Genomic DNA, 27,878 nt, shown 5'->3' with positions numbered 1-27,878 from the left:
TGTTGGCCAGGCTGGTCTTGAACTCCTGACCTCAGGTGTTCCGCCTGCCTCGGCCTCCCCAAGTGCTGGGATTACAGGCGTGAGCCACCATGCCTGGTCCTAATATATAATTTATATATTGCATTTATTGCCGATTCTGTGTCCCTCAACTAGATCATTAAGCTTCATGGCGGGATTAGGTTGTCTGTTTTATTCTCTGCTGAATGTTCACATTCCTAAAGTGTCTGGCACATTACAGGCACCCAAATTAAATTACTTTGTGAATAAATCAACCATTTTCACCCATCTCCAACCCACAAAATTGCTAATATTAAACCAAGTCAACGAAAGATGACCATATGCCCCATTTTCCCCCTTTCGTAGCTAGCACATTTCTCCCTGTTAAATCTTCCTTTTTTTTTTTTTTTTTTTTCTTGAGACGGAGTCTCACTCTGTTGCTCAGGCTGGACTGCAGTGGCATGATCTCGGCTCACTGCAAGCTCCACCTCCTGGTTCATGCCATTCTCCTGCTTCAGCCTCCCAGGTAGCTGGACTACAGGCGCCCGCCACCACGCCCGGCTAATTTTTTGTATTTTTAGTAGAGACGGGGTTTCACCGTGTTAGCCAGGATGGTCTCGATCTCCTGATCTCGTGATCCGCCTGCCTCAGCCTCCCAAAGTGCTGGGATTACAGGCGTGAGCCACCGTGCCCGGTTGTTAAATCTTATTTTGTAGTTTAATCCCTTCACTCTTATTAACTGGGCTCTTTGAGAACCTTCTGCCTTGGGTTAACTGTGAATGTGATAAAACGTCTTCACTGACATCACTCAGAAACTCTAAGCATGAGTTAGAGCCTTTCTCCTACAATGAGAAACTTCTTACCAGGTAGGAGATGATGCATTTGTACTCGTTGAGTAGAATCAGTTGTTTATTCAGCCAGGAATGTACCATTCTAAATTCTTTATTTTTTGGTTTCAAATCTTGTTTAAAAAATTTAAAACATTTAACTGACAAACAGAGATCGCACACGTTCCAGGTGTACAGTGTGCTGATTTGATACATGCAGACGCTGTGTAGTAATGATCACAATCATGTTAACACATTCAACACCAACCAGGCGGAATTATTTTCATGTTTATATTTATCTCGCCATGAGGGAAACATAAGAAATTTCTGTCAATTGCAATCTCAAAAGGAACTCTTTACTAACTGACAATTCCACCACAAGAGGTGATACAAGGCAACGTGAAATTCACCTGTTTATAACCGATGAACCCACCAGCATGGCACTCATGACGGTTCCCACAGAATCACTTCATCTCAAATGGAAGTCAGAGCCTGTCCTCCCGTATAAACAGTAGTCTCTAATTCTGAAACTTTGTTTGTAAGTGATTATGCTGACCTGAAGGGGTGAAACAGCCCTCTGATGGATACTCACTTCAAGACAAACAGCTGTTTTACCTTTGAATCCCTCTGTGCCTTCTATCTCGATTGCCAAGACCACTCTTCTCCAGGGTTTGTTTCATTGTCACAGCACTTTCCCAGACCTGATTCACCAGGCTTTGGTCCCTCTTCTCCTTACCAGACAACTTCCCACAATCTCCAGTTGCAACAGCAGCCCATTTCTGCAGACAGTAAATTGCCTTTTCCTGTCACTACGCACAACAAACATATGGGTCAAACAATCCTTCTTTTGCTCTATCATGCTCTCAGCCAAGTCCGGGCAGTTCTATGACATCAGAACCACTTCCTCAGAACAGACTGAAGTCATAAGCACGGGCGACTTTTCTGGCTATGGTATGCCAAGGCAACCCCAGAATCCTTTAAAAATAATCAAGTGATGCACTCTTACAGCTTTATGAAAACATTTTGGCATTTAAAAATATTTTTATGGTTATATGCCTTCCTTGATATGTTATTCATTTATTTTTTGAGATGGGGTCTCTGTCACCCAGGCTGGAGTGCATCTTGGAGGCTGGAGCCAGGCTGGCACAATCCTGGCTTACTGCATCCTCCACCTCCAGGGCTCAAGCGTTCCTCCTGCCTTAGCCTCCCGAGTAGCTGGGACTACAGGAGCACACCACCATGTCCAGTTAATTATTATTATTATTTTTTGTAGAGATGCGATTTTGCCATGTTGCCCAGGCTGTTGATATATTATTTTTATATATTTATTTAGAGATGGCATCTCGAGCTTTTTGCTCAGGCTGGACTGCAGTGGTGTGATCTTGGCTCACTGCAACCCCCGCCTCCCAGGTTCAAGCAATTCTCCTGCTTCAGCCTCCCAAGTAGTTGGGATTACAGGCACCTGCCAGCACACCCGGCTAATTTTTGTATTTTTAGTAGAGATGGGGTTTCATCGTGTTGGTCAGGCTGGTCTCGAACTCCTGACCTCAGATGATGCACCCACCTCAGCCTCCTAAAACGTTGGTGAGAGATGAAGCCAGATGGACTTCCTGGGTCGGGTGGGGACTTGGAGAACTTTTCTGTCTTACAAGAGGATTGTAAATGTACCAATCACCACTCTGTAAAAATGCACCAATCAGCACTCTATGGTTAGCTAGAAGATTGCAAATGTACCAATCAGCACTCTGTAAAAATGCACCAATCAGTGCTCTGTGGCTAGCTGGAGGATTGTAAATGCACCAATCAGCACTCTGTAAAAACGCACCAATCAGCGCTCTGTGGATTGTAAGTGCACTAATCAGCACTCTGTAAAATGGACCAACTGGCACTCTGTGAAATGGACCAATCAGCAGGACATGGGCGGGGAAAAATACGGGAATAAAAGATGGCCACCCCAGCCAACAGCAGCAACCCGCTTGGGTCCCCCTCCACGCTGCGGAAGCTTTGTTCTTTTTGCTCTCCACAATAAATCTTGCTAGGTCTGCACCACCTTTAAGTGCTATAACACTCACCGTGAAGGTCCGCAGCTTCATTCTTGAAGTCAGCAAGACCACAAACCCACTGGAAGGAACGAACTCTGGATACACTGGGATTATAGGCGTGAGCCACCGCACTTGGCCGATACATCATTTACATTTTTTTCTAATAAAGCTGAATTGTGTTTCTCAGCTATTACACAAACCACGCTGATGATGGGGTTTTCTAGATAAGAGAGGTCTTGCCAAGGAGTGTATATCAACCTCTGTAATAGCAAAAATGGCCCAGAAATAACGTAAATCTCCATCAAACTATTTTGTCGTAGGGTCAAAAAACTAAAGCAATATATGCTCGCAGAGACAGTCAAGCTCCTTTGCCCCCATACCCCCAAACAAACCTAACTTAATCATCTGCTGCACATGGGATGTAAACAAATTCACGAAGGAGGCAGCAATGAAGTCAGACAAGCTGCCTGGGATCAAATTGCCTTCTAAATATGCTCAAAGTGGCTGCCGTCCACAGAGAGAGAAGATTTATGGGTATTAAGGAAAAAAGGAATTAAAATAATCAATACGAAGTGAATACAGCACAGAACGACACTGTTACATGATCTTAAGTCCTTAAAATGCAAGAAATGTGGATGGATTATGCAAATAAGACAGAAATCTGATGACGGCAGGAGGATGCCCAGGGTGGTCCAGTCAGGCTCCAGTTTCACATACCATTCTCAGGGATGAACCCCACGTCCTCCCCAGCCACCAATTCTCTCCCTGATGCCAGTTCAATGTGGAGGGCCCTAAAGACACTGGGACCACAGCAACCCGAGGGTGGCGTTTTCCAGCAGGACATACAGACAGGAATTTACTCCCACAGGGCAAAGCAAAGGCAGAAAACAGGTAATTAGAGCTAAGGACTGTGGGGTCCAAAGACTCAACCCAGAAAGTGGGCCTGCCATTTCATGGAGGCAGAAACTGGACTAAGAATGCAGAAGGGACTTGATCAAGGGCACAGACAGGAAGGTGGAATCTGAGTCTGGATGCAGGACCCTGGACTCTTAAGTCCAAGGTTCTCCCATGCTGCCTCCCACACACGGATGTGCCTGTGTGTGTGTGCATGCATGCGTTCCATCAGTTGGAGCCAGGGGCAAAGTGGACACACCCCGGGGCTGGGGATTCTACTTGTTCCCTCCTGGGCACCATGGTGCCTGGCAAGGCACATTCCACACAAGTCCATAACACAGCCAGCCATACTGCAAACAGCGCCGGGCCCGGCCCCAGGCAAAAGCTGCGGGAATTGTTCGAGGGCCATTTTCTTTTATTTTTTTTTTGAGACTGAGTCTCTCTCTGTCACCCAGGCTAGAGTGCAGTGGCATGATCTCGGCTCACGGCAAGCTCTGCTTCCCGGGTTCAGGCCATTCTCTTGCCTCAGCCTCCGGAGTAGCTAGGACTACAGACGCCTGCCACCATGCCCAGCTAACTTTGTATTTTTAGTAGAGATAGGGTTTCACCGCATTAGCCAGGACGGTCTTATCTCCTGACCTCGTGATCCGCCCACCTCGGCCTCCCAAAGTGCTGGGATTACAGGCTTGAGCCACCGCACCCAGCCTCGAGGGCCATTTTCTTTTTTTTTTTTTTTTTTTTTGAGGCGGGGTCTCGCTCTGTCGCCCGGGCTGGAGTGCAGTGGCCAGATCTCAGCTCACTGCAAGCTCCGCCTCCCGGGTTCCCGCCATTCTCCTGCCTCAGCCTCCCGAGTAGCTGGGACTACAGGCGCCCACCACCTCGCCCGGCTAGTTTTTGTATTTTTAGTAGAGACGGGGTTTCACCGTGTTAGCCAGGATGGACTCGATCTCCTGACCTCGTGATCCGCCCGTCTCGGCCTCCCAAAGTGCTGGGATTACAGGCTTGAGCCACCGCGCCCGGCTCGAGGGCCATTTTCAAATCCCACCTCACAGGTCCCACCATTCCTGACCGAGCTAAGAATTTCCTCCTCAGTGTTGAATGAACCACCACCACATTTCGTTCTGAACATCATTTTGGTACCAGTACCACTTTGCATTTATATAGCAAGATTATCTTTCCCTAATAAATTGACATCTATTTCATGTGTTTTCAATCTTTCCACAACTTGGCATGGTAGTCAGGACAGATGTCCTCATTTTACAAAAGAGAAAACGGAGCACTGTCCAAGGGCTCACTCTGTGTCCTGCCTCCTGCTGGCAGTTGTACCTTCTAACCTGGGCTTTTCCTCACTAGGCTTTTTTGCTTGGTAGATACATTAACCTACTGGAAATCCCTACCTCATCTGCTCTTATTGGTGAAAACAGAGAGAAATACGCACCTGCGTTTCGGGCGGCAATAATATCACGCATGGGATACAGCCTGCAAACCCCTCTGAGCTGAGGTCCACTGTGGGGGTCCAGCTGACAGGCTGATCCCTAAGTCATCAAAAGTGTCCTTCTGTTTTTGTTTAAGACAGGACCTTGCTCTGTTGCCCAGGCTGGAGTGCAGTGGTGCAATCACGGCTCACTGCAACCTTGAACTCCTGGGCTAGGGCAATCCTCCTTCGTCTGCCTCCCAAGTAACGTGGACTACAGGTATGTGCCACTGTGTCCAGCTAATTTGTAAATATTTTGCAGAGATGGGGGTCTTGTTATGTTGCCCAGGCTGACCTCAAACTCCTGAACTCAAGCAATCCTCCTGCCTTGTCCTCCCAAAGTGCCAGGATTACAGGAATAAGCCGCCATGCCTGGCTTCCCCATGGTCTTTCTGTTTGTTTGTTTGTTTGAGACTCTGCTGCCCAGGCTGGAGTGCAGGGGTGTAATCTTGGCTCACTGCAGCCTGGACCTCCCAGGCTCAAGGGATCCTCCCACCTCAGCCTCCCAGGTAGCTGGAGCTACAGGTGCATGTTACCATGCCTGGCTAATTTTAGTATTTTATTTGTAGACACGGAGTCTCACTGTGTTGCCCAGGCTGGTCTTGAACTCCTGAACTCAAGTGATCAGCCCACCTTGGTCTCCCAAAGTGCTGGGATTACCCACCACCACACCTGGCCTCCATGGTCTCCTTAAAGCGGAGATCACCCCTTTCTTTTCAGGACAAGGATGTTTGCTCATCTTGAAAAGCAAAAAAACCTGTCAGAAATGGAATGAAAGATCTACCTCAGATCCTCTCCTTAAAATGCTGGACAGCCAACATCTGGTTATCGCTCAAGATTTCTGATTAGAAAAGGTTTGATTTATTTGGAAGCAGTTTCATGGAAATACCAAAGTATAGGACATTTTAAAAATCACTTGCATGTCTGTGTGAGATGGTCACAGCTGCGCTCCCTCATTCCACAGAAACATGGCCTGCAGACACATTTGCAGAGTCCTAATAAGCAACTGTCACACACCCCCAGATGGCCGATTTGATCACAGGACATGGGTGCAGGATGATAGTGAGGTTCTCTTTCCCTTTCACTGCTCCTAACACAGCAAACCTCCAGCCAGAACAGCGAAAACGCCAAAGGCACAGCCTGCTCCTGCCAGGCACCCTGACCCCACCTCCACCTGCCAACACAGACCTTCCCAACTGGACCTCCCCTGGGCACCTGGCTGGGAGATCCAAGCAGGAATCATTAGCACAGCTCAGGGCACCTCGGAGCCTTTCAACTCCCCCAGTTATCCCAAACTCCCCGACTCGGTTCACCCAGGGTTTTGATTCCCTGCCTCTATCTGACCAAAAGGTAACCCTGCACTTCTGAGGACCTCATCTGCTGAGGGGAGAGTGAGTAGATGGGAGCGGAGGTGTTACCATTTTCATATATACATTTTTTTCCAAGAGAATTAAAACAGTTATTGATTATACATGAAAATGGATGATACAAAAGCTTCATTCCCATCCATAATTTTTTTTTTTTGAGACGGAGTCTCACTCTGTCGCCCAGGCTGGAGTGCAGTGGCCGGATCTCAGCTCACTGCAAGCTCCACCTCCCGGGTTTACGCCATTCACCTGCCTCAGCCTCCCGAGTAGCTGGGACTACAGGTGCCCGCCACCTCGCCCAGCTAGTTTTTTGTATTTTTTAGTAGAGACGGGGTTTCACTGTGTTAGCCAGGATGGTCTCGATCTCCTGACCTCGTGATCCGCCCGTCTCGGCCTCCCAAAGTGCTGAGATTACAGGCTTGAGCCACTGCGCCTAGCCTATTCCCATCCATAATTTTATCTGGTCAAATATACTCTGAAATGTGGGATTCAAATAGCTGGGCGTGTTCTGGATATATGGTCCTTCAAATGCTGTGTGGGCCTTAAAACAACGGCTTTCTAGAATGTATTTCATCAGAGGTTGATCTCACTATGCATCCCAGTTGAAGCCAGCATTTGTTCTTTTTCTTTTTTTTCTTTTCTTTTTTATTTTTTTGAGACAGAGTCTCACTCGGTTGTCCAGGCTGGAGTGCAGTGGCGTGATCTTGGCTCACTACAACCTCTGCCTCCCTGGTTCAAGTGATTCTCCTGCCTCAGCCTCCCAAGTAGCTGAAATTACTTGGGAGGCTGGTGGTCATGTACCATCAGGCCTGGCTAATTTTTATTGTATTTTTAGTAGAGATGGGGTTTCACCATATTGCCCAGGCTGGTCTCAAACTCCCGACCTCAGGTGATCTGCCCGCCTCTGCCTCCCAAAGTGTTGGGATTATAGGAGTGAGCCACTGTACCCGGCCTGTTCTTTTCCTTTACAAGGTTTAAAGAAAATAATAATGCTTCTTGCCGGGCACGGTGGCTCAAGCCTGTAATCCCAGCACTTTGGGAGGCTGAGACGGGCGGATCACGAGGTCAGGAGATCGAGACCATCCTGGCTAACACGGTGAAACCCCGTCTCTACTAAAAAAATACAAAAAAACTAGCCGGGTGAGGTGGCAGGCGCCTGCAGTCCCAGCTACTCGGGAGGCTGAGGCAGGAGAATGGTGTGAACCCGGGAGGCGGAGCTTGCAGTGAGCTGAGATCCGGCCACTGCACTCCAGCCTGGGCGACAGAGCAAGACTCCGTCTCAAAAAAAAAAAAAAAAAAAAAAATAATAATAATAATAATGCTTCTTATAACTTTGTATGGCTTCCGCTCTCCTTCCAGCAATGTTGATTTGACACAGATCATGGGAGAAGAGGCTGACGGAAGACCGGGGGGGCTCCCAGCTCCTTATCATGACAGATACAGGCTCTCTGCCAGGCCGTCCTGGCCACAATGATAGGGTCTGGCCACTGAGCCCTCTTTTCAAACACAGCTGAATAGTACACCAGGCCATGTTTCATTAGCCATTCAGTACAAAAGGAATCTCAAAGTGACCAAGCTTTCTATTTGCCACAGAGCTGGGGCACACATGCAAAACAATCTCCCCAGCATATTGAAAGGAAAAAGAGAGCATACTTAGCATTGAAAAGTAACTCAGACTAAGTAGTGTGTCACTGGGTTAAAGGACTTAAACTCCCTCGGTGATCTGGGACACTGATGCTGCTCAAACAGCCCAGTGACCGGCGGTCATGGCACCAATGCCCTGGGGTGATGTGAGCAGGGCCCTCTGCGCAAGGCAACACAGACATGCGCTGAGCCCTCTGCATTTTTTGGCTCTCCATATCCTAATGGGTAAGCAAGGACTTCTGCTGCCTCAATGCTTAGGTGATTTAGGTGGCTGTCCTCTGCCCTGCCACTGGCCTCTGATTTCCAGCGTGAAGGACTTGGGCAGCACAGTCGGAGGAAACGGCTTTCAATGACTGGCCTGTATTATCTGCTTGGCAAAACTCCCTGACTTCTGGAAAAAACAGGGGACTGGTTTTGTCTTCCCTCCACATGGTATAAAACATTCATCTCCTGGAGATGAGCAGCAGCGTGGCTGATGGCTGCCAGGGAGGTGTTTCCAGAAAGATATGAATTTGACATAACATAAGCCAAATTTTGTCCCACCAGCTTGTATGTTTTTACTTTTTTTTTTTTTTTTGAGACGGAGTCTCACTCTGTCGCCCGGGCTGGAGTGCAGTGGCCGGATCCTGGCTCACTGCAAGCTTCGTCTCCCGGGTTCACGCCATTCTCCTGCCTCAGCCTCCCAGGTAGCTGGGACTACAGGCGCCCGCCACCTCGCCCGGCTAGTTTTTTGTATTTTTTAGTAGAGACGGGGTTTCACCGTGTTAGCCAGGATGGTCTCGATCTCCTGACCTTGTGATCCGCCCGTCTCGGCCTCCCAAAGTGCTGGGATTACAGGCTTGAGCCACCGCGCCCGGCCATATGTTTTTACTTTAACAATCCACCAGCACCTCATTATTTCAGACCTGGCTTCTAGGTATGAGGCCTTTTCATGAGGTGTCCTCATGAAACCTGGCCCCCGGCTTACCTTGGGATTGGTTCGCTGCTGCAGTCTCCTCTCTTCCCTCTCTCTCTGCAGCCGCTCAAACTCCTCTCGAATTTCAGCTGGGGTTCTCCTCCTTTCCACAACCTATGTGCAGAATCAAGATGGGAAGACAGTTGAGGACCCAGGAGGTAAGGGAAACGTACACAAAGAACTGCAGTCATTGATTTTGGTGTGTGCATGCTGCCTGGGGTCCAGCCATGGCCTTTCCCCAGGAAGTACCCCAAACCATGACTTCTGCCATCCGATGGCTCAGGCCTGGGTGAGGCAGAGCTCACTGCCCTCCTGGCCCTTCCCAAGGTTGAAATGAGCTTTCACTCAGCTCTCCAGAGTGACTTAAACATTCTTTATTTTAGCAACTTATCTCTAAGTCTGCAGAAATCTTACAAGGAAAATGTCACCTTAAATTTCATAGTGTAAATTTCCTAATGAATCTCAGATAACAAATGTTAAATATCAGGATGAAGGCAAGCTGGCTCTCCCTAGTGGTCTGGGACAATCGCTAAAGACTCCTTTTGAGCTTCTTGGACCACGGATCTCGAGCTGTCGGGTCTGGGTGTTTTTATTCTGTTGTTGTAGAGACGGGGTCTTGCTATGTTGCCCAGGTTGGCCTCAAACTCTTGGCCTCAAAGGATCCTCCCACATCAGCCTCCCAAAGTGCTGGGATTGCAGGCATGAGCCACCATGTCTGGCGGGTCTGAGTGTTTTCAGAATCATGGAACTCTTCTTCTTAAAATAGTATATGAACCTTAGAATGTGGGCTGTCAGTTATAGGCTGGTGTAGCAATACTCAGGTACCACGCAGCAGACCTTGTTAAACTCAGGGATGCACAGTGATGTCAAATCTGAGAAAATAAGGTATTCCGGCCTGGTGCGGTGGCTCACGCCTGTAATCCTAGCACTTTGGGAGGCCGAGGTGAGTGGATCACCTCAGTTCAGGAGTTAGAGACCAACCTGGCCAACATAGCGAAACCCCATCTCTACTAAAAATACAAAAATTAGCCAGGTGTGGTGGCAGGTGCCTGTAATCCCAGCTACTCGGGAGGCTGAGGCAGGAAAATTGCTTGAACCCAGGAGGTGGAGGCTGCAGTGAACTGAGATCATGCCACTGCACTCCAGCCTGGGCAACAGAACAAGACTCTGTCTCAAAAAAAATAAAGGAAAAAAAAAAAGAAAAGGTATTCCAGGTCTGGTGTGGAATACCTTTGGGAGGCCAAGGTGGGTGGATCACCTGAGGTCAGGAGTTTGAGACCAGCCTGGCCAACATGGTGAAACCGTCTCTACTAAAAATACAAAACATTAGCCAGGCATAGTGGTGGGTGCCTGTAATCCCAGCTACTCGGAAGGCTGAGGCAGGAGAATCGCTTGAACCCGGGAGTCGGAGGTTGCAGTGAGCCAAGATCACGCCATTGCACTCCAGCCTGGGCAACAAAAGCAAGAAACTCCATCTTGAAAGAAAAGAAAAAAAAAAAAGAAAATACAGCATTCCAATTCCAGTTCAGCCCTTCTTAGCTCGTCATGAAAGGAAGACCACCTAGTCGAGATTTCAAAGAAGTGGAAAGGGCAGTCTTTCATCTGTGAAAGAGGCAACTGCACTGCACGATTTCTGTTGTTTTTTTTTTTTTTTTGAGACAGAGTCTCACTCTGTCGCCCAGGCTGGAGTGCAGTGGTACAATCTCGGCTCACTGCAAGCTCTGCCTCCTGGGATCACGCCATTCTCCTGCCTCAGCCTCCCGAGTAGCTGGGATTACAGGCACCCGCCACCACACCCAGCTAATTTTTTGTATTTTTAGTAGAGATGGGGTTTCATCATGCTAGCCAGGATGGTCTCGATCTCCTGACCTCGTGATCCACCCACTTCGGCCTCCGAAAGTGCTGGGATTACAGGCGTGAGCTACCGTGCCCGGCCTGCACTGCACGATTTCTAAGGGTCCTGTTTATGGTGTGAAATTGTGTGCACTGATGAGAAACACACAGTGTGGGAACAGGACAGAAAAAGTGGTTACTCTTTTTCTATCATGACCAAAGTTATCAGATGGCTGGGGGAGGGGGCAAGGGCGTACGAGAAAGCAGATTCCGCCCATTGGTGGGAGAAACACAGGGGAGTCTTGAGATGTTGCTCACAGACTATCTAAAAAGATGTGATGTGAGAAAATGTTTCCTTGGAAATTTCAAGTTTCAAAAAATTATTTTTAAAAATACAAGCTTATAGCAAAATATCAATAGAACAGAAGGATAGGAAATAAAAAGTTCGTGATTCCCATATTCCCTCTTCTCACAGGCTCACACTCAATTTTTTTATATCATTTCCTAAAAATCCTCTATGCATGTGTATGTAGCTACGTATGTGCGTGTGTGCACGCACACACACACACATTCAATATAAATATTACAGGCTTTGTGAAACTTGATTTTATTTTTCAACAAATAATAATTTAAAAAACCCACAAAATCTCATCCCAAAAAAATCCTAGGAACTTGTCCACTACTTTAAACATTAAAAATAGTGAAAACATTTTCTTCTCTAATAACCCAATACAAATAAAAAATTACAAAAAAGGGGGGAAGTGGTTCTTTTTAAGGAAGCTTTAAAATAAAAAGATTGTTAAAATCATCCAAGAACAAACTAAAGGTCCTAAGTGGCACGACAGTGATTGCTCTGTGACCTCGCAAGGACATTCTGGGTTCTATTTTGTGAACGAGGTGCATTCCCACTGCCCAGGCTTAGAATCACCGAGGGCGCGTCACCTATCTACAGCACTCTCACTTTCCAATGCCACCCGTCCTGATGTAGACAAAAGCAAGGTGCACTTTTTCAAAGTTTCCATTATCTTCTCAATCTCATGTCAGTCCCTCCCTGAAGCAAAAGAAAAAAAAATAAAAGAGCTTCAGGGAAATGTAGGTAATCAACCATTCCATGTAAGTTTGAAGATCCAGAAAAAATGCTTCAAAATACTTTAAAAATTATTCATGACTTTACAGCCCAATCCAGTGGACCTGACTGTGGAGCCAGTTTCTCTGGACCCAGCAGATGGTGACTTAAGTGACCCATCACCAAGGACAAGGAGGTCTAAGTGTGAGGCTGTCTGAATGGAGACAGTTTCTCTACATAGCCCAGAGGATGCAGGCTGTTCCAATCTGGATAAAGAGATTTTATTTTATTTATTTCTTTGAGACGGAGTCTCGCTCTATTTATTTATTTATTTATTTATTTATTTATTTATTTATTTATTTATTTAAGACGGAGTCTCGATCTGTCGCCCAGACTGGAGTGCAGTGGTGTGATCTTGGCTCACTGCGCCTCCCGGGTTCATGACATTCTCCTGCCTCAGCCTCCTGAGTAGCTGGGACTACAGGAGCCCACCACCACGCCCGGCTAATTTTTTTGTATTTTTTTTTAGTAGAGATGGGGTTTCACCGTATTAGCCAGGATGATCTCGATCTCCTGACCTCATGATCCACTCACCTCGGCCTCCCAAAGTGCTAGAATTACAGGCGTGAGCCACCGTGCCTGGCCTTTATTGTTTTTTTTTTTTGAGACGGAGTCTCGCTCTGTTACCCAGGCTGGTGTGCAGTGGCGCGACCTTGGCTCACTGCAAGCCCCGCCTCCCGGGTTCACGCCATTCTCCTGCCTCAGCCTCCCGAGTAGCTGGGACTACAGGCGTCCGCCAAAACACCCGGCTAATTTTTTTGTATTTTTAGTAGAGCCGGGGTTTCATGGTATAAGCCAGGGTGGTCTCCTGACTTCGTGGTCCACCTGTCTTGGCCTCCCAAAGTGCTGGGATTACAGGCATGAGCCACCGTGCCCGGCGAGATTTTATTTTATTTTAATATTTTATTTTTTTGAGACAATCTTGCTTTGTCACCCAGGCTGGAGTACAGTGGTGCGATCTCAGCTTACTGCAATTTCTGCTTCCTGGGTTCAAGCAATTCTCCTGCCTCGGCCTCCCGAGTAGCTGGGACGACAGGCTCATGCCACCATATCCAGCTAATTTTTTCATTTTTAGTAGAGATGACGTTTCACCATGTTGGCCAGGCTGGTCTTGAACTCCTGACCTCAAGTGATCCACCAGCCTCGACTTCCCAAAGTGCTGGGATTACAGGCGTGAGCCACCGCGCCCGGCCTGAATAGAAATTTTATAATTGAGTGTTCTATTCAACAGGATATTAGTTTTTAAAAATGCAAATTTAACAAAAGTTTGATTCGCCATAACTTTAATCAGTGACATAAGCAGACCCATGAATATGCCCATATACTACTATTTTTTTTGGAAACAGATTTGTAAGCTGCTGATAATTAAAATCCTGGACTCAAACCCTGTAGGAGAAAAAAAAAAAAAAAAAACCTGGAAAGTATGAGGCTTCACAAAGGCTACAGCAGGAAAAGATTCATTTTCAGGAATTTTAGCTGTTTAATCTTTGAAGACTGAACAGCTGAAAATTACTTTCTCTCTGTTACATTCTGTGATGAATTACAAAGGCAAATAATCCAAAGGTGGCAGATCATTCCATTTTTAGTCATATTTTACACAAGTTTTGCAAATAGTTGGTGCATAATCTGAGCCAACAGCAAAGTCAAAATGGCCAGCCTTTCTGGAGCGGGGAAGACACTTAGCAGGGCAGGGCACTTCATTCTCAGCTCCCACAGGCCTCTGCCAGCCTTGATTATTTATACCTTCCTTTAAACAGAATACATGATGCCGGAAAGGGGAACAGGACTAAGCCAGCTGTGAGCTGCTCGTCTCCTTATCAGCAACCCTTACAGACAGAGGCGCCTGGGAACACAGCATCTGAAGCTGCATGACAGTTGACAAAACCAGACATTTTCAGTGTTTCTCATGGACAGAGTGTATCACATGCAGCTTGTGAATCCATACAACTGCTGTTCACCGAACCATTCACCTACTAGGTCTATCCCTATGCTAGTCAGAAACTGAGCAGTGGCTCACCTGAGGTCACGTGTTTGACACCAGCCTGGCCAACATGGCAAAACCCTGTCTCTACTAAAAATGCAAAATTTAGCTGGGCATGGTGGCAGGTGCCTATAGTCCCAGCTACTTGGGAGGCTGAGACAGGAGAATCGCTTGAACCCAGGAGGCAGAGGTTGCAGTGAACGGAGATTGCACCACTTCACTCCAGCCTTGGCAAAAGAGTGAGACTCCATCTCAAAAAAAAAAAAAAAAAAAAAGAAAAGAAAACCGACTGAGCCCAGGAATTCTAGAACAACCTGGTCAACATAGTGAGACCCCATCTCTACAACAAAAAAACAACCACCAAGAAGACTGACTTTATTGATGAAACGAATGAGGAGATCTCCAAAAGCTGGGTGACATCATGGAAGGAGGACAGACAGGACCTTAAACCTCCTGGGAAACCTCAGGCAAGTCCTTCTCTAAGCTTCAGTTTCCCTGCTATAAAATGAGGAGGGTTAAGCGACATCATTTGAAAAGTGTCATCTGGTTCTAGCTAGTACACTTTTTATTCTGGGATATTTTTAGAAAATTATTTAGAAACGCTATAACAACAGTACAGGAAGTTCTAGTATAGCCTGCACCCAGGTTCCCCCAATGTTAGCACCTTATATAACCATGGAAGATCTGTCAAATCTCAAAAACCAACATTAGTACATTTCTGCTAATTAAACCTAGGGTTCAGATTTCACCAGATTTTCTACGAACATCCTTTTTCTGTTCCAGGATCCAATCCAAGATTCCACGTTGCATTTAGACATGAGGTGGACGTCCTTAGTCTTCTCTGCTCTGTGACACTTCTAAACCTTTGCTAGTTTTCCATGATCTTGACCATATTATTGCTTTTAATACAGGCTGACTTTCTCATATACTATAAAACCGATGTCAGAGACAGGGAAGGAAAATATAAATAATGTAAAGGACTGCAGACAAAAACCAAACTGCAGATGATCTGGGCCAAAGGATGCAACTCGGATGTAATACAACATCTGAAAATGACATCTGCAGGAGATGAGTTACGTGGTTTCCATGGCAGTTGCCAGCCATTACCAGAATCAACACTGTCCAAGCATTCACAGTTCAAGGTTAGATTTTTGCCATTCTGAAAACATGGCTAATTTTGTTTTCAGTGTGGGTATCTGCACAAACATCACTAACCAATCTCCATAAGTAAATAGTACGGCTGGTTTTGTAAGTTGGGAATGGTTACATCTCATTCCTTGGGAATCCTCCCAAAGAATAACAGTCTCTAGAAGCCTTTAAAAAAAAAAAAAAAAAAAAAAAAAAAAAAGCGGGGGGGGGGGGGGGGGCTGGGCACGGTGGCTCACATTTGTAATCCCAGCACTTTGGAAGGCCAAGGCAGGAGGACCACCTCAGGTCAGGAGTTTGAGACCAGCCTGGACAACGTGGTGAAACCCCATCTCTACCAAAAATACAAAAATTAGGCTGGGCGCGGTGGCTCACGCCTGTAATCCCAGCACTTTGAGAGGCCAAGGCAGGTGGATCACGAAGTCAGGAGATCGAGACCATCCTGGCTAACATGGTGAAACCCCACCTCTACTAAAAATACAAAAAATTAGCCGGGTGTGGTGGCGGGCGCCTGTAGTCCCAGCTGCTTGGGAGGCTGAGGCAGGAGAATGGCGTGAACCAGGAGGTGGAGGTTGCAGTAAGCTGAGATCGCGCAACCGCATTCCAGCCTGGTCAACAGAGCAAGACTCCATCTCAAAAAAAACCAAACCAAAAAAAAAAAAAAAAAAAAAAATTAGCTGGGCATAGTGGTGCGGACCTATAATTCCAGCTACTCGGGAGGCTGAGGCAGGAGAGGCACTTGAACCCTGGAGGCAGAGGTTGCAGTGAGTCAAGATCATGCCCCTACACTCAGCCTGGGCAACAGAGTGAGACTCTGTCTCAAAAAAGAATAATAAAAAAAAAAAGTAGCAGGGCATGGTGATGCATGCCTGTAGTCTCAGCTACCTGGGAGACTGAGGTGGGAGGATGGCCTGAGCTGGGAGGTTGACACTGCAGTAAGCCACGCTCGCGCCACTACACTCTAGCCTGGGTGACAGAGTGAGACTTTGTCTCAAAAAAAAAAAAAAAAGATTGAAAATTTACCTAATGACTAACAACTGGGCTAGTATTCTGTACATTCTAAAGAAGCTCCAGTGGTTTGGGGAGTGATTTCTAGTTGGTGGAGTGCTTTGAGATCTTTGGATTAAAGGTGTTTCAGACACTCAGGATACCAACAATCAATGCCCTTCACCCTTCACTGACTACCCATATGGTAGCCTAATAAATATGTGGTAAATGGATACCCTTCAGCAACTGAAGAGTTTAATAGTCTAAAAATATCAGCAACAGCATGAAGGGAATACAGCTTCCTCCCTGGAGTGAAAGCTATTATTGCAGTGAGAGAACCGTCATATGGAACAATCCATCCAGCTGTAGAATTCCTTGAAGGAATGTTGATGCCAGCTTCATAAAATGTGCTTGAGTTCAATGAGACTTTCTGTGTAATATGAATAATGGGTCCAATTTTCCTATTGTATGTTAAACACTAATACATCTCTGAGTAAATATCTGGGGAGGTATCTTTATTTAGTTTTCTTTGAAGGCATTTTCATCTTGCAGCAAAAGCTTAGTATCAATACGAAAAAAAGCCAATTCCGATCCATGAGAACCTGACTTGCTTAGTTTACTAAAAAAATACGAAAATAATGTTTAACCACTTGCCACCCACAACTGTACACATATTTTTATTTTCATTTATTTATTTCATTTTTTATTTTTTGAGACACAGTCTCACTGCCACTCAGGCTGGAGTGCAGTGGTGTGATCATGGCTCGCTGCAACCCCGACCTCGTCAGGCTCAAGTGATCCTCCCACCTCAGCCTCCCAAGAAGTAGGATTATAGGCACACGCCACCATGCCTGGTAAATTTTTTTATTTTTTATTGCTTGTAGAGATGCGATCTCGCTGTGTTGCTCCAGCTGGTCTCAAACTCCCGAGCTCAAGTAATCCTCCTGTGTCAGTCTTTGAAAGTGCTGGAATTACAGGTGTGAGCCACTGCACCCAGCCCTACATTTGTATAACCACCATTTGTGTGTGGATTTGCTTTGTTTCTAATGGGAAGATAATCTGGTTTGATAAGAGGAAACCATACAATATTTGACCAGCAGACCCCACTGCTCCACTGATTGGGATAATGCTGCTGGGGACTCAAAACCTAGTCTTTGAAGAGGGAATATGTAATGGAGTCCTACGGCTTTTCAGTGACTCCAACTGCTGACTTGAAAAACTGTAGGCCGGGAGTGGTGGCTCACATTTGTAATCCCAGCACTTTGGGAGGCCGAGGTGGGCAGATCATGAGGTCAGGAGTTCGAGACCAGCCTGGCCAACACAGTGAAACCCTGACTCTACTAAAAAAAAATACAAAAATTAGCTGGGTGTGGTGGTGGGTGCCTGTAATCCCAGCTACTCAGGAGGCTGAGGCAGGAGAATCACTTGAACCCAGGAGGCGGAGATTGCAGTGAGCCGAGATTGTGCCACTGCACTCCAGCATGGGCAACAGAGCTAGACTCCGCCTCAAAAAAAAAAAAAAGAAAAGAAAAAAAAGAAAAATTGTAGCCAACCCACATCTTAAAAATACAAAGAAGCTTTAAGGAATGTATAAAGAGTGAGGGGGAAATTGAATAAATACAACAGAATTCTATTTTCCTTTTTGGATGAGAAAATGCTAAGTTGTTTGGCTTAATACCTAGCTGCAATGAACCAAGGCGACAGGAAGCACCGCTATTCCCATCAAGCCAGAGGCCAAGTACCAACTGCCCACTGGAGCCAGGAGGACATGCAGATGAGAAGAGCCAGACGTAACACAAGGGGGAGTGGTGGGGACTGGCACAAATTGGATAGTCCAGTCCCATCTGAACAGCAAGGGCTCCTCAGATCCAGTGTTACCAGATCCTCAGATGTTTCAAGAAAAGACAGAAGACTGAATTATGATGCAGAACCTCCCAGGGTTGAAATGTTAGCAACCAGAATTCACTGTGTGAGGCAATCAAAAAATGGCAACAGGCTGGGTATGGTGGCTCACACCTGTAATCCCAGCGCTTTGGGAGGCTGAGGTGGGGGGGTAGCTTGAGGGTAGGAATTTGAGACCAGCCTGGGCAACATAGCAAGACCCTATCTCTACAAAATATAAAAAAATTAGCTAGGCATGGTGGTGTGTGCCTATAGTCGCAGCTACTTGGAAGGCTGAGGTGGGAGACTCACTTGAGCCCAGGAGGTCAAGGCTGCAGTGAGCCGTGATGGCACCAACGCACTGCAGCCTGGGCAACACAGCACACGCGCACTCTCTCTCGTGTGCACTCTCTCTCGCTCTCTCACCCCCCACCCCTCCCACCAAAAAAGGGTATTAGTGGAATATGGCCCACAAGCCACCAATATGAAGCAGTAGTGGAAAGGTGGGAAAGGAAATAGGATCCTCTTTTGCTTCTCTTCCACTCCTCATCTGAAGGCCTTTACAAGGCTTTGATGCTAGAACTAGAAGAGACAGGCATACATGCTTGAGATTAAACATTGAATGAACTTTGGCCGGGCGTGGTGGTTCATGCCTGTAATCCCAGCACTTTGAGAGGCCGAGGCGGGCGGGTCATCTGAGGTCAGGAGTTTGAGACCAGCCTGACCAACATGGAGAAACCCTGTCTCTTCTAAAAATACAAAATTAGCCAGGCGTGGTGGCGCATGCCTGTAATCCCAGCTACTCAGGAAGGCTGAGGCAGGAGAATTGCTTGAACCTAGGAGGCGGAGGTTGTGGTAAGCCAGGATCGTGCCACTGCACTCCAGTCTGGGCAACAAGAGCAAAACTTGGTCTCAAAAACAAACAAACAAACAAAACAAAACAAAACAAAACATCGAAGGAACTTCAAGGGAAATCTTACATGATGGTGAAAATATAACTCAATAAAGGTCAATTCCATGTTATTAACAGACTAGCAAATTTCTTGGGCATCAGAACCAAGTTTCTTTCTTTCCTTTTTTGAGACAAGGTCTCGCTCTGTTGCCCACGTTGGAGTGCAGTGGCGTGATCATAGCTCACTGCAGCCTCAACCTCCTGTGCTCAAGTGATTCTCCCATCTCAGCCTCCTGAGTAGCTGCGAATACAGGTGTGCACCACCAAGCCCGCCTAATTTTTTAAAAAAATGTTTTGTAGAGACAGGGTCTTGCTATGTTTTTTCTCAGGCTGGTCTCAAACTCCTGGCCTCATGTGATCCTCCCAGCCTGGCTCCCCAAAGTGTTAGAATTACAGGTGTAAGCCACTTTGCCTGGGTCAGAACCAAGTTTTTTTTTAATGATACCTATATATTGCTGCAGCAACTTAGAGTTTCACAGCGAATCTTCACATTCATTTTTCAGATAGTAACATGGAAGCACTAGCAACCCAATTACTTGCCCAAGGCTCTACTGCTAGTCAGTGCAGTGTGAAAGGAAACAAATCGTCTGAATTTTAGTGACTGTTCTCCCACAGCATGGCTGCCCAGGGTGACACATTTGCTATATATTTTGTTTCACTCATCACATTTGACAAAGCTTGAATATTATAATACATGAGAACTGAAAGGGTCATTACAGGCAATGCAACCCCAGCAACTCTGCTTCCATTTTGCTCACATGCATAACATACTCCCATCTGAGATATTTCCTCACCGCAATTATTCAGAACTGAGGTGGAGAGAGAGGCACAGAACTGTGGAGGGTGGAAAGGAGTGTATGTGGAGTCAGAGCTGCACCCTTGAAGAAATCGTCTCCCATCAACCGCCAGCTCCACTTCCTCCCGCCCCACACCTGGGTTAAAAATTACTCGTCCAGTCCATCCCTCTTCCGTTTTACTTGACAGGTTAGGAAACGAAGGACAAGTCAGATGAGTGGCTGGCCCAAGGTCGGAGTTACAAAGTGGCAAAGTTGTCGGGCGCGGTGGCTCAAGCCTGTAATCCCAGCACTTTGGGAGGCCGAGATTGGCGGATCACGAGGTCAGGAGATCGAGACCATCCTGGCTAACACGGTGAAACCCCATCTCTACTAAAAAAAAAAACAAAAAATTAGCCGGGCGAGGTGGCGGGCGCCTGTAGTCCCAGCTACTCGGGAGGCTGAGGCATGAGAATGGCGTGAACCCGGAAGGTGGAGCTTGCAGTGAGCTGAGATCCGGCTACTGCACTCCAGCCTGGGTGACAGAGTGAGACTCCGTCTCAAAAAAAAAAAAGAAACAAAGTGGCAAAGCCAAGTCCGGAACTCAACCTCTAAAACTAAAATACGGGGCAAGGAAGGGGGCTCTAATGTCTTCAAATATTCCCAAAGACATTATTACGGATTGCAGGGTTTTGGGGAGATGTTTTGTAGCTGTTTAATGACTTTTCTGGGACACCAGACGCAGTTTCTCTTACCTCCCATCCTTCCATTTCCAGTCCTCTCTTCCCATATATATCATAGATGGCCCTGGTTTGGGGGTCACTAAGCACTGCAAATTAAAAATTAAACATGTTTATAAAATATAAAATTCACCTTCAGTCCTTTCTGAGAACACTGATGTCATTAGGTAAGCCCATCTCCTGTTCTCCCTGTCTGATCACAATCTTCCTAGAGACCCCTTTCATTTTCTATGCATCTTTCCACCTAACTGCTTTTATGATTCAACCTAGGATTTGTTTATTGACTTACTGACTGACATGGTCCTTCTCTGTTGTCCTGGCTGAAGTGCAGTGGTAAGATCATATAGCTCACTGCAGCCTTGAATTCCTGGGCTTAACTAATCCTCCTGCTCCAGCTCCCAAGCAGCTGGGATTACAGGTGTGTGCACACATGCCTGGCTAATTTATTTTTGTAGAGATGGTGTCTCACTATGTTGCCTAGGCTGATCTTGAATTCCTGGCCTCAAATGATTCTCTTGCCTTGGCCTTGCAAAGTGTTGGGATTACAGGTGTGAGCCAATGCACCCAACTAATTTAGGATATGTTTAAAGGTGGCTATAAATGAGAAAAGTCACATTTTCCCAGTGTCCAAGCTACTCTTGATTGGAAGGTACAGGTACAAGGTGTATAAGGTGTACCATGCAGGAAGTGACACTGGCTCCTGCATTGCGAAAGGACATGAAAGTTGTTTTAAAAATAATTTGGTAAATTTCTGCCACGGTGTATAAAAGTACCCTGACTTGAAAGAGTGGGTTCCAGTTTCTAAAGAAGCTTGCTATAAAAGTAGAAATAGGTTCGGATAGTAGAAAAAGCTGATTTGTTACTTACTCTATAGAGTTCTATTAACTCCAAAGACAGGCTACGTTTCTTTTGTGCATCTCTTCTCTTTATTTGTAAATAATTTTAAAAGACAAAAACACCTCTTACCATGTTGTTGGCCACATCACCCAAAGTACATCAGAAAAGGATTTCTCAGTTAAGGGTGAGAGCTGTTCAAACGATATTCCAACTGAACTCAAATGTCAGCAAGGCCAATGGTCGTTCTCTTCCCCCTCTACTTCACCAATTTCTGCCAAGACCTTTGGGTCTCTTCTCCCCTGAGAGTTCCCACAGATTTGTAGGCCTAATTTAAAAACTACATAAATGATCCTACGCCTAATCAAATCTAATGGGAAAGGAGGAAATGCTGGCCCGTGGAAAACACAGGAGTCAAACTTCTGTTCCTCTCCAGCATTTAATAAGGAATTATTCATTCACTATTTCACCTGAGTCTCCCTTTAGGCTACACAGGAGGCCAGGTCTGCTGTTGTGGCATTTTCACTAGCACTGGTAGGGTTTTTCTGTTAACTCTTCCCCAGGTCTCCAACACAATACAAGCAAACTATGTGGCTCATTTAGACAACAGTAAAATTAATGCACCCATTTAGATAACAAAATACAATAAAAAGAACAGGCTACTCTTCACAATCGCCATGCAAGTGATCTGAATATTGTTAAATTTGGTAATGACACTACACTGATTACACATTTATCACACACTGCGGCCTGATTTTCATTGGCCATTAAAATCTAACTTTTTGGAAAAACTCTAAAGTGAAATACACTACAAGCTTAACATTATGTATACAGTGAGATGACTTTATGATTTTATAAAGAAACACAGTATCTAATTTCTGGTCTAAGGAGCCAATCACCAAATGGTTCTGGAACAAATAACTTACTGTACTTGATGTATATAACAGTGATTTAACATTTTTTTAAATTTAAATTTTAAAAATGGTGGTAAAATATACATACAAAATTTACCACTTTAACCATTTTAAAGTATATAATCAATAGCATTAAGTACATTTACAATGTTGTATAACCATCATCACTCTCTTATTTCCAGAACTTTTTGCCATCCCAAACAGAAGCTCTATATCCAGTAGTGACTTTAATATTTTATAAACAAGGCTGGGCGCGGTGGCTCAAGCTTGTAATCCCAGCACTTTGGGAGGCCGAGATGGGCGGATCACGAGGTCAGGAGATCGAGACCATCCTGGCTAACATGGTGAAACCCCGTCTCTACTAAAAATACAAAAAAACTAGCCAGGCGAGGTGGCGGGCGCCTGTAGTCCCAGCTACCCGGGAGGCTGAGGCAGGAGAATGGCGTAAACCCGGGAGGCGGAGCTTGCAGTGAGCTGAGATCCGGCCACTGCACTCCAGCCCGGGCGACAGAGCGAGACTTCGCCTCAAAAAAAAAAAAAAAAAAAAAAAAAAAAAATTTATAAACAAATATATCACAGAATGTTCTTTCTGACATACGTAAGACGTAAGTATAAAAATGTGAATCGTCTGGGCGCGGTGGCTCAAGCCTGTAATCTCAGCACTTTGGGAGGCCGAGATGGGCGGATCACAAGGTCAGGAGATCGAGACCATCCTGGCTAACCCGGTGAAACCCCGTCTCTACTAAAAAAATACAAAAAAAAACTAGCCGGGCGAGGTGGCGGGCGCCTATAGTCCCAGCTACTCGGGAGGCTGAGGCAGGAGAATGGCATGAACCCGAAAGGCGGAGCTTGCAGTGAGCTGAGATCTGGCCACTGCACTCCAGTTTGGGCGACAGAGCAAGACTCCGTCTCAAAAAAAAAAAAAAAAAAAAGTGAACCGCTTGATTCTATTTCCTATAACATCGTTTTCGTTCTTTTATTAGAACTGATAACTGAATGCTTCAGAAACAAAATCACTTTTAGATGAAAAAATGTCCTTGTATCTTCCAACAAAAAAGAGAACAAGAAACCTTCCCTGTGATGATCAGCCTTTACCTATAAGAGTTCCCTTTAGAAGAAACCTGGTAAACGATTTAAAACTTGAGTATTCCCTTGCAATCGAGACTCTGTCTATTACTGCACCCGGCCTCTCATTTTCTACTTACTGGACATGTATTGATCTCCAAAGCAAAATACTACTCTTTCAAAGGACCCTGTCAGTAAAAAGTACTAAACTAACCACCTCTTCTATATACCTCTAAGGACTCTCTTTTTCTATCCTCTATAAATCACATCTCCTAAAAATCGAATATCTGCTACCAGGATGTTTCTACAAAGTCCAGCCCTCCACTGACCTTCATAAGCCTGGTGAACAAGGTTAAACAGTCGTTCCGCCTGTGACTTGAGCTCTGGGTCTCTGTGCTTGTCTGGATGGTAGAGCATACACAGCCTCCGGTAGGCAGCTTTCAGCTCTTCAGAAGAGGCCTAAAGAAAGAAAAATTCAATTAGAGAACAATCAATGCTACTTAAACATTATCATTATCAGAATCAGCCTTGAAATGGGAACCCATCAGCCACGTCCCAATGTGTTTGCTCTCGACATACAGGATGTAATGAAGTTAGGTTTATTACCTCAACAAAGCTTCTTTTTGCCAGTTAATAAAGCGATCAATTACATACATCAATAGTGACTGGGTTTTGCTGGGAAGTGCTGCTATCTGATGAATGAACATTTGTGTCTCTGGAATGGCTCAGTGTGCTCTGAGCTGAAACCAAAATGTCAGAGACCTGCTAACTCTTTAACTTATTTGAAGTAAATCATGCCAAGGCACTCTCAACAGAACAGGTTCAGGCAAAGAAAAGCTATATACCATTAGACAGAAATGACATCAATTTAATGACATAATGAACATGAATCCTTGAAATTCAAAGAAAAACTTGTAGGGTCCACATGTACTCGACTGCAACCTCTAATTCCAGAAGGCAGCACATTCAGAGGCAGAAAAATGCTTCCCTAACCTGTAGTAACCAACCCTTCCCAAAACCGCCAGACCTCCCTAAAAACCAAAAGGCATCAACTCTCCAATTCTCCTACGCAGGACGGACATCTGAAGGGGCGGCACAAGGCAGACGGGTTCTGGTGTGCTTTAACCACAGTGGGGGGCGGGTGCTAACAGGCAAACCTGCATTCACTGTGGCCTGCCTCACGGTCACCAAGAGGGTCTCTAGACGGGACCCCTCAGAGGCCCTGGGACACTGAGCAGGCTATGTGGCTGGCCCCTCAGGTCTTCTTTTGGGAAGTGTTATGTTTGATTCTAGAGGCTATTTTGGCCTATCAGGGGTGGTATTGGATGGGCAGCTCTACCCTTTGGTGTATCAGTTAAAGAACACTTGATTTGGGGACATATCGCCACCATTTTGACAACTGAAGCACATTTCTGGGTCACTGACAACATGCTAGAGGGGCTCCCAAAATCTGCCAACTGAACAGAAGAACAGGTCCAGGTCCCAGGAGGGGATGTGAGGATTGACAGTGCTCCAGGATGAGGGCCTGGAACACAGATCCTCAAAGAAAGAGGTCACAGAGACATAGTCCTGGGACATAATTACCAAAAAAAAAAAAACAAACAAACAAAAACAAAAAAACAAAAAAAGATGACTTGTATGCTCTGTTACTTCCACAATTTTTCAATATCTTTCAGTCCCAGGACTAATGAGCTTCTTCACCAGAAAAAAGAAGTGCAATTTTACTGTATTTTAGTATTAATTTTTGGCCCAGAATCGAAATATTTTCTACGGGATTAAGTTATTCAGATGCTAGAAAGCCAGGGCATTTGTGTGAGTTTACCAGGGGTTCTAAACAAGGAATTCTGAAGGACTGCAAGAGAAAGACAATAAATGTGATTGGAAAGACATGCAGAGGACATCGGCCCATCCCACGTGCCTGAGGGGGCAGCAGTGCTGGGGCCTGGGTTCTGCTCCTCAGCCCTAGACCAGGCTCAGGCCGGCTTCGTCTGCAGAGTAGGTGATGGCGTGGGTGACCTCCAGGAGCCTTCTGGCTCTAACTTTACTGGATTCTGCTATCCAGAAAAAAAAACAAGGCTGGACGCAGTGATTCACACGTGTAGACCTAGCACTTTGGGAGGCGGAGGTGGGCAGATTGCTTGAGCCCACAAGTTCAAGACTAGACTGGGCAACATGGTGAAACCCCACATCTACCAAAAATACAAAAATTAGCTGGGCGTGGAGGTGCTTGCCTGTGGTCCTACCTGGAAGGCTGAGGTGGGAGGATCACCTGAGCCTGCGGAGGTTGAGGTTGCAGTGAGCTGATTGCACCGCTGCACTCCAGCCTGGGTGACAGAGGGGGAAAAAAACTAGCTAGACCCGAGCCACTCAGCTTGCCCTTTAAAGCAGGCCAAGAGAGCGTCCCGCTGGTTTGGAGAGAGGCAACTCTGCCGCATGCCATTTTAAACCGGGAGCTCCTTGAGGGTTCCATGAAGTGCTCTGTCAGAATAGGGTCAAGGATCTTGCTGAATGAGCAGCTCCTGGCCTCTGAGAATTGGTGAGACCCCACCCCACGGCAAATCTCTTTCTCCCATCTTCCCTTTGGTGCACTATCAAACTGGGGCTGGCTGCCTGTCTTCCAGCCACGCCCATGTGGTTCGCTCTGGGGCAACACAACCTTCCATTCTGCCCATGACTGGATGCAGGATCTGTCACTTCCAAGCTTTGTGACCATGACAAGTGATTTCTGGCCTTTAGTCTTCTCCTTCATAAAAGATGACAACCCTTGCAGGGACGGTGTGAGAATGAAACCAGACAGTGACTATGAAGTTCTTCACACAGTGTCCAACACACAGCAAAAACTGAGGAATTATAGCTCCTTTAAGCTCCTTTCCGTTTCCGCATCTGCAAACTGTGGACAATAGTGCCTCTTTCTGAGTCTTTGTGAGGCGTAATTGAGATAATACAAGCACGACTGCTTAACAATGTCCAGCTCATACTAGGACCATAACCACTTTTGTTATTACCATCATCACAATTCAGCTGTGGTATCTTTTTGGCAACAGAACTGAAACTGGAACAATTGGGAGGGCACCACCCTGGTGCATGGATAACGGAAACAGTAATTCAGGAAGTAGTCCTGCTTGTGAAAATTCACTGTGTCGTATACTCAGGAGATGACCACTTTTCTCTACGTATATTCTATTTCCATAAAAATACAAGGCCCCCTAGAAGAGGTGGGCCTCCGTATTCCCATCTCTGCATTTTCTCCTTCTTCCTCTTGCTCTAGTGTTTTGTTTTCCTCCCGACTTTAAATGCATTTCCTGCTACACTTATCAATACACCACCTGCACCAACCCTGGTGTTTCAAACATAAATCATGGGAAAGTAATCTTTTCCAGGTAGGTTTACTTATGTGATGATGTAAAAGGGGCTTGTTTTTTTTTTTTCCCACATGGCCATTACAAATTATTTTCTTTCTTTTTTTTTGAGATGGAGTTTCACTGTGCCACCCAGGCTAGAGTGCCGTGGTGTGATCTCGGCTCACTGCAGTCTCCGCCTCCTGGGTTCAAGTAATTCTCCTGCCTCAGCCTCCCAAGTAGCTGGAACTACAGGCGCCCATCACCATGCCCAGTTAATTGTTTGTATTTTTAATAGAGACAGGATTTCATTGTGTTGGCCAGGCTGGTGTTGAACTCCTGACCTCAGGTGATCCGCCCACCTCGGCCTCCCAAAGTGCTGGGATTACAGGCGTGAGTCACTGCGCCCAGCCACAAATTATTTTCTTTCTGCAAATTTTCATTGTCCTTTCCTGTATCTCATAAAAGTTATAAGTACTGGATTAGACAGATTTGACTGACTCCCAGTTAGACTGCTATTTCCTGGTTATTAAAATTAAACTAGATGGCAAGAGAACAGAAGATCTACTCCGCAAGACATTCTTTAATCTTATTAATAAATGGCTTAATATGCTATTGATTAAGTAATGGAAATAAGATGCTTCATTTTTAATAAATATAACACTCAATGAAAGGTTAGATTGGTCCTTTCATCACAACTGAATAGCTAAGGTCACTGGTTCGATATTTCATAAATGAGAACCTCTTTCACTACCACAGAAATACTGTTATCATTTCAAAATGCAATGAGATATCATTAAGAATGATACCTAAAGGTACATTTTTATCCTAAAATTCTCTAATAAAATTAAGAAATGTATCATACTTTAAGTCTATAAACTTTCATCATCCCAATCACCTGGTTATATTTTCTGGCTAGACTATATGTTAGGCCCCAAATTAAGTCTCAATAGACTTTAAAGACTGACACCATACAAAATATCTTCTCCTACCACAAGAGGATGAAGTCAGAAATCAATAACAGGGCTGGGTGCGATGGCTCACACCAGTACAGTCATCCCAGCACTTTGGTATGCCAAGGTGGGAGGATCGCTTGAGGCCAGGAGTT

The 27,878-nt window shown here is 45.7% G+C and overlaps 1 protein-coding gene across 1 annotated transcript in view; it reads right to left on the bottom strand.

Annotated features, from left to right (window-relative positions):
* DNAJC11 (DnaJ heat shock protein family (Hsp40) member C11) overlaps positions 1-27,878 on the bottom strand; it is a 72,881-nt gene that overhangs the window by 26,898 nt on the left and 18,105 nt on the right. Inside the window, exons 2-4 of the mRNA XM_010357385.1 lie at positions 23,762-23,891; positions 20,635-20,708; positions 9,213-9,314 (exon numbers count right to left, since the gene is read on the bottom strand). Of these exons, the coding sequence (XP_010355687.1) occupies positions 9,213-9,314; positions 20,635-20,708; positions 23,762-23,891 (306 nt within the window). The remainder of the gene's footprint in view (positions 1-9,212; positions 9,315-20,634; positions 20,709-23,761; positions 23,892-27,878) is intronic.

This window comes from Rhinopithecus roxellana, chromosome 12, assembly GCF_007565055.1.
Source record: "Rhinopithecus roxellana isolate Shanxi Qingling chromosome 12, ASM756505v1, whole genome shotgun sequence".
NCBI lineage: Eukaryota > Metazoa > Chordata > Mammalia > Primates > Cercopithecidae > Rhinopithecus > Rhinopithecus roxellana.
The sequence above is the reverse complement of the archived record's forward strand: the minus strand, read 5'-3'. Positions and strand labels throughout refer to the sequence as shown.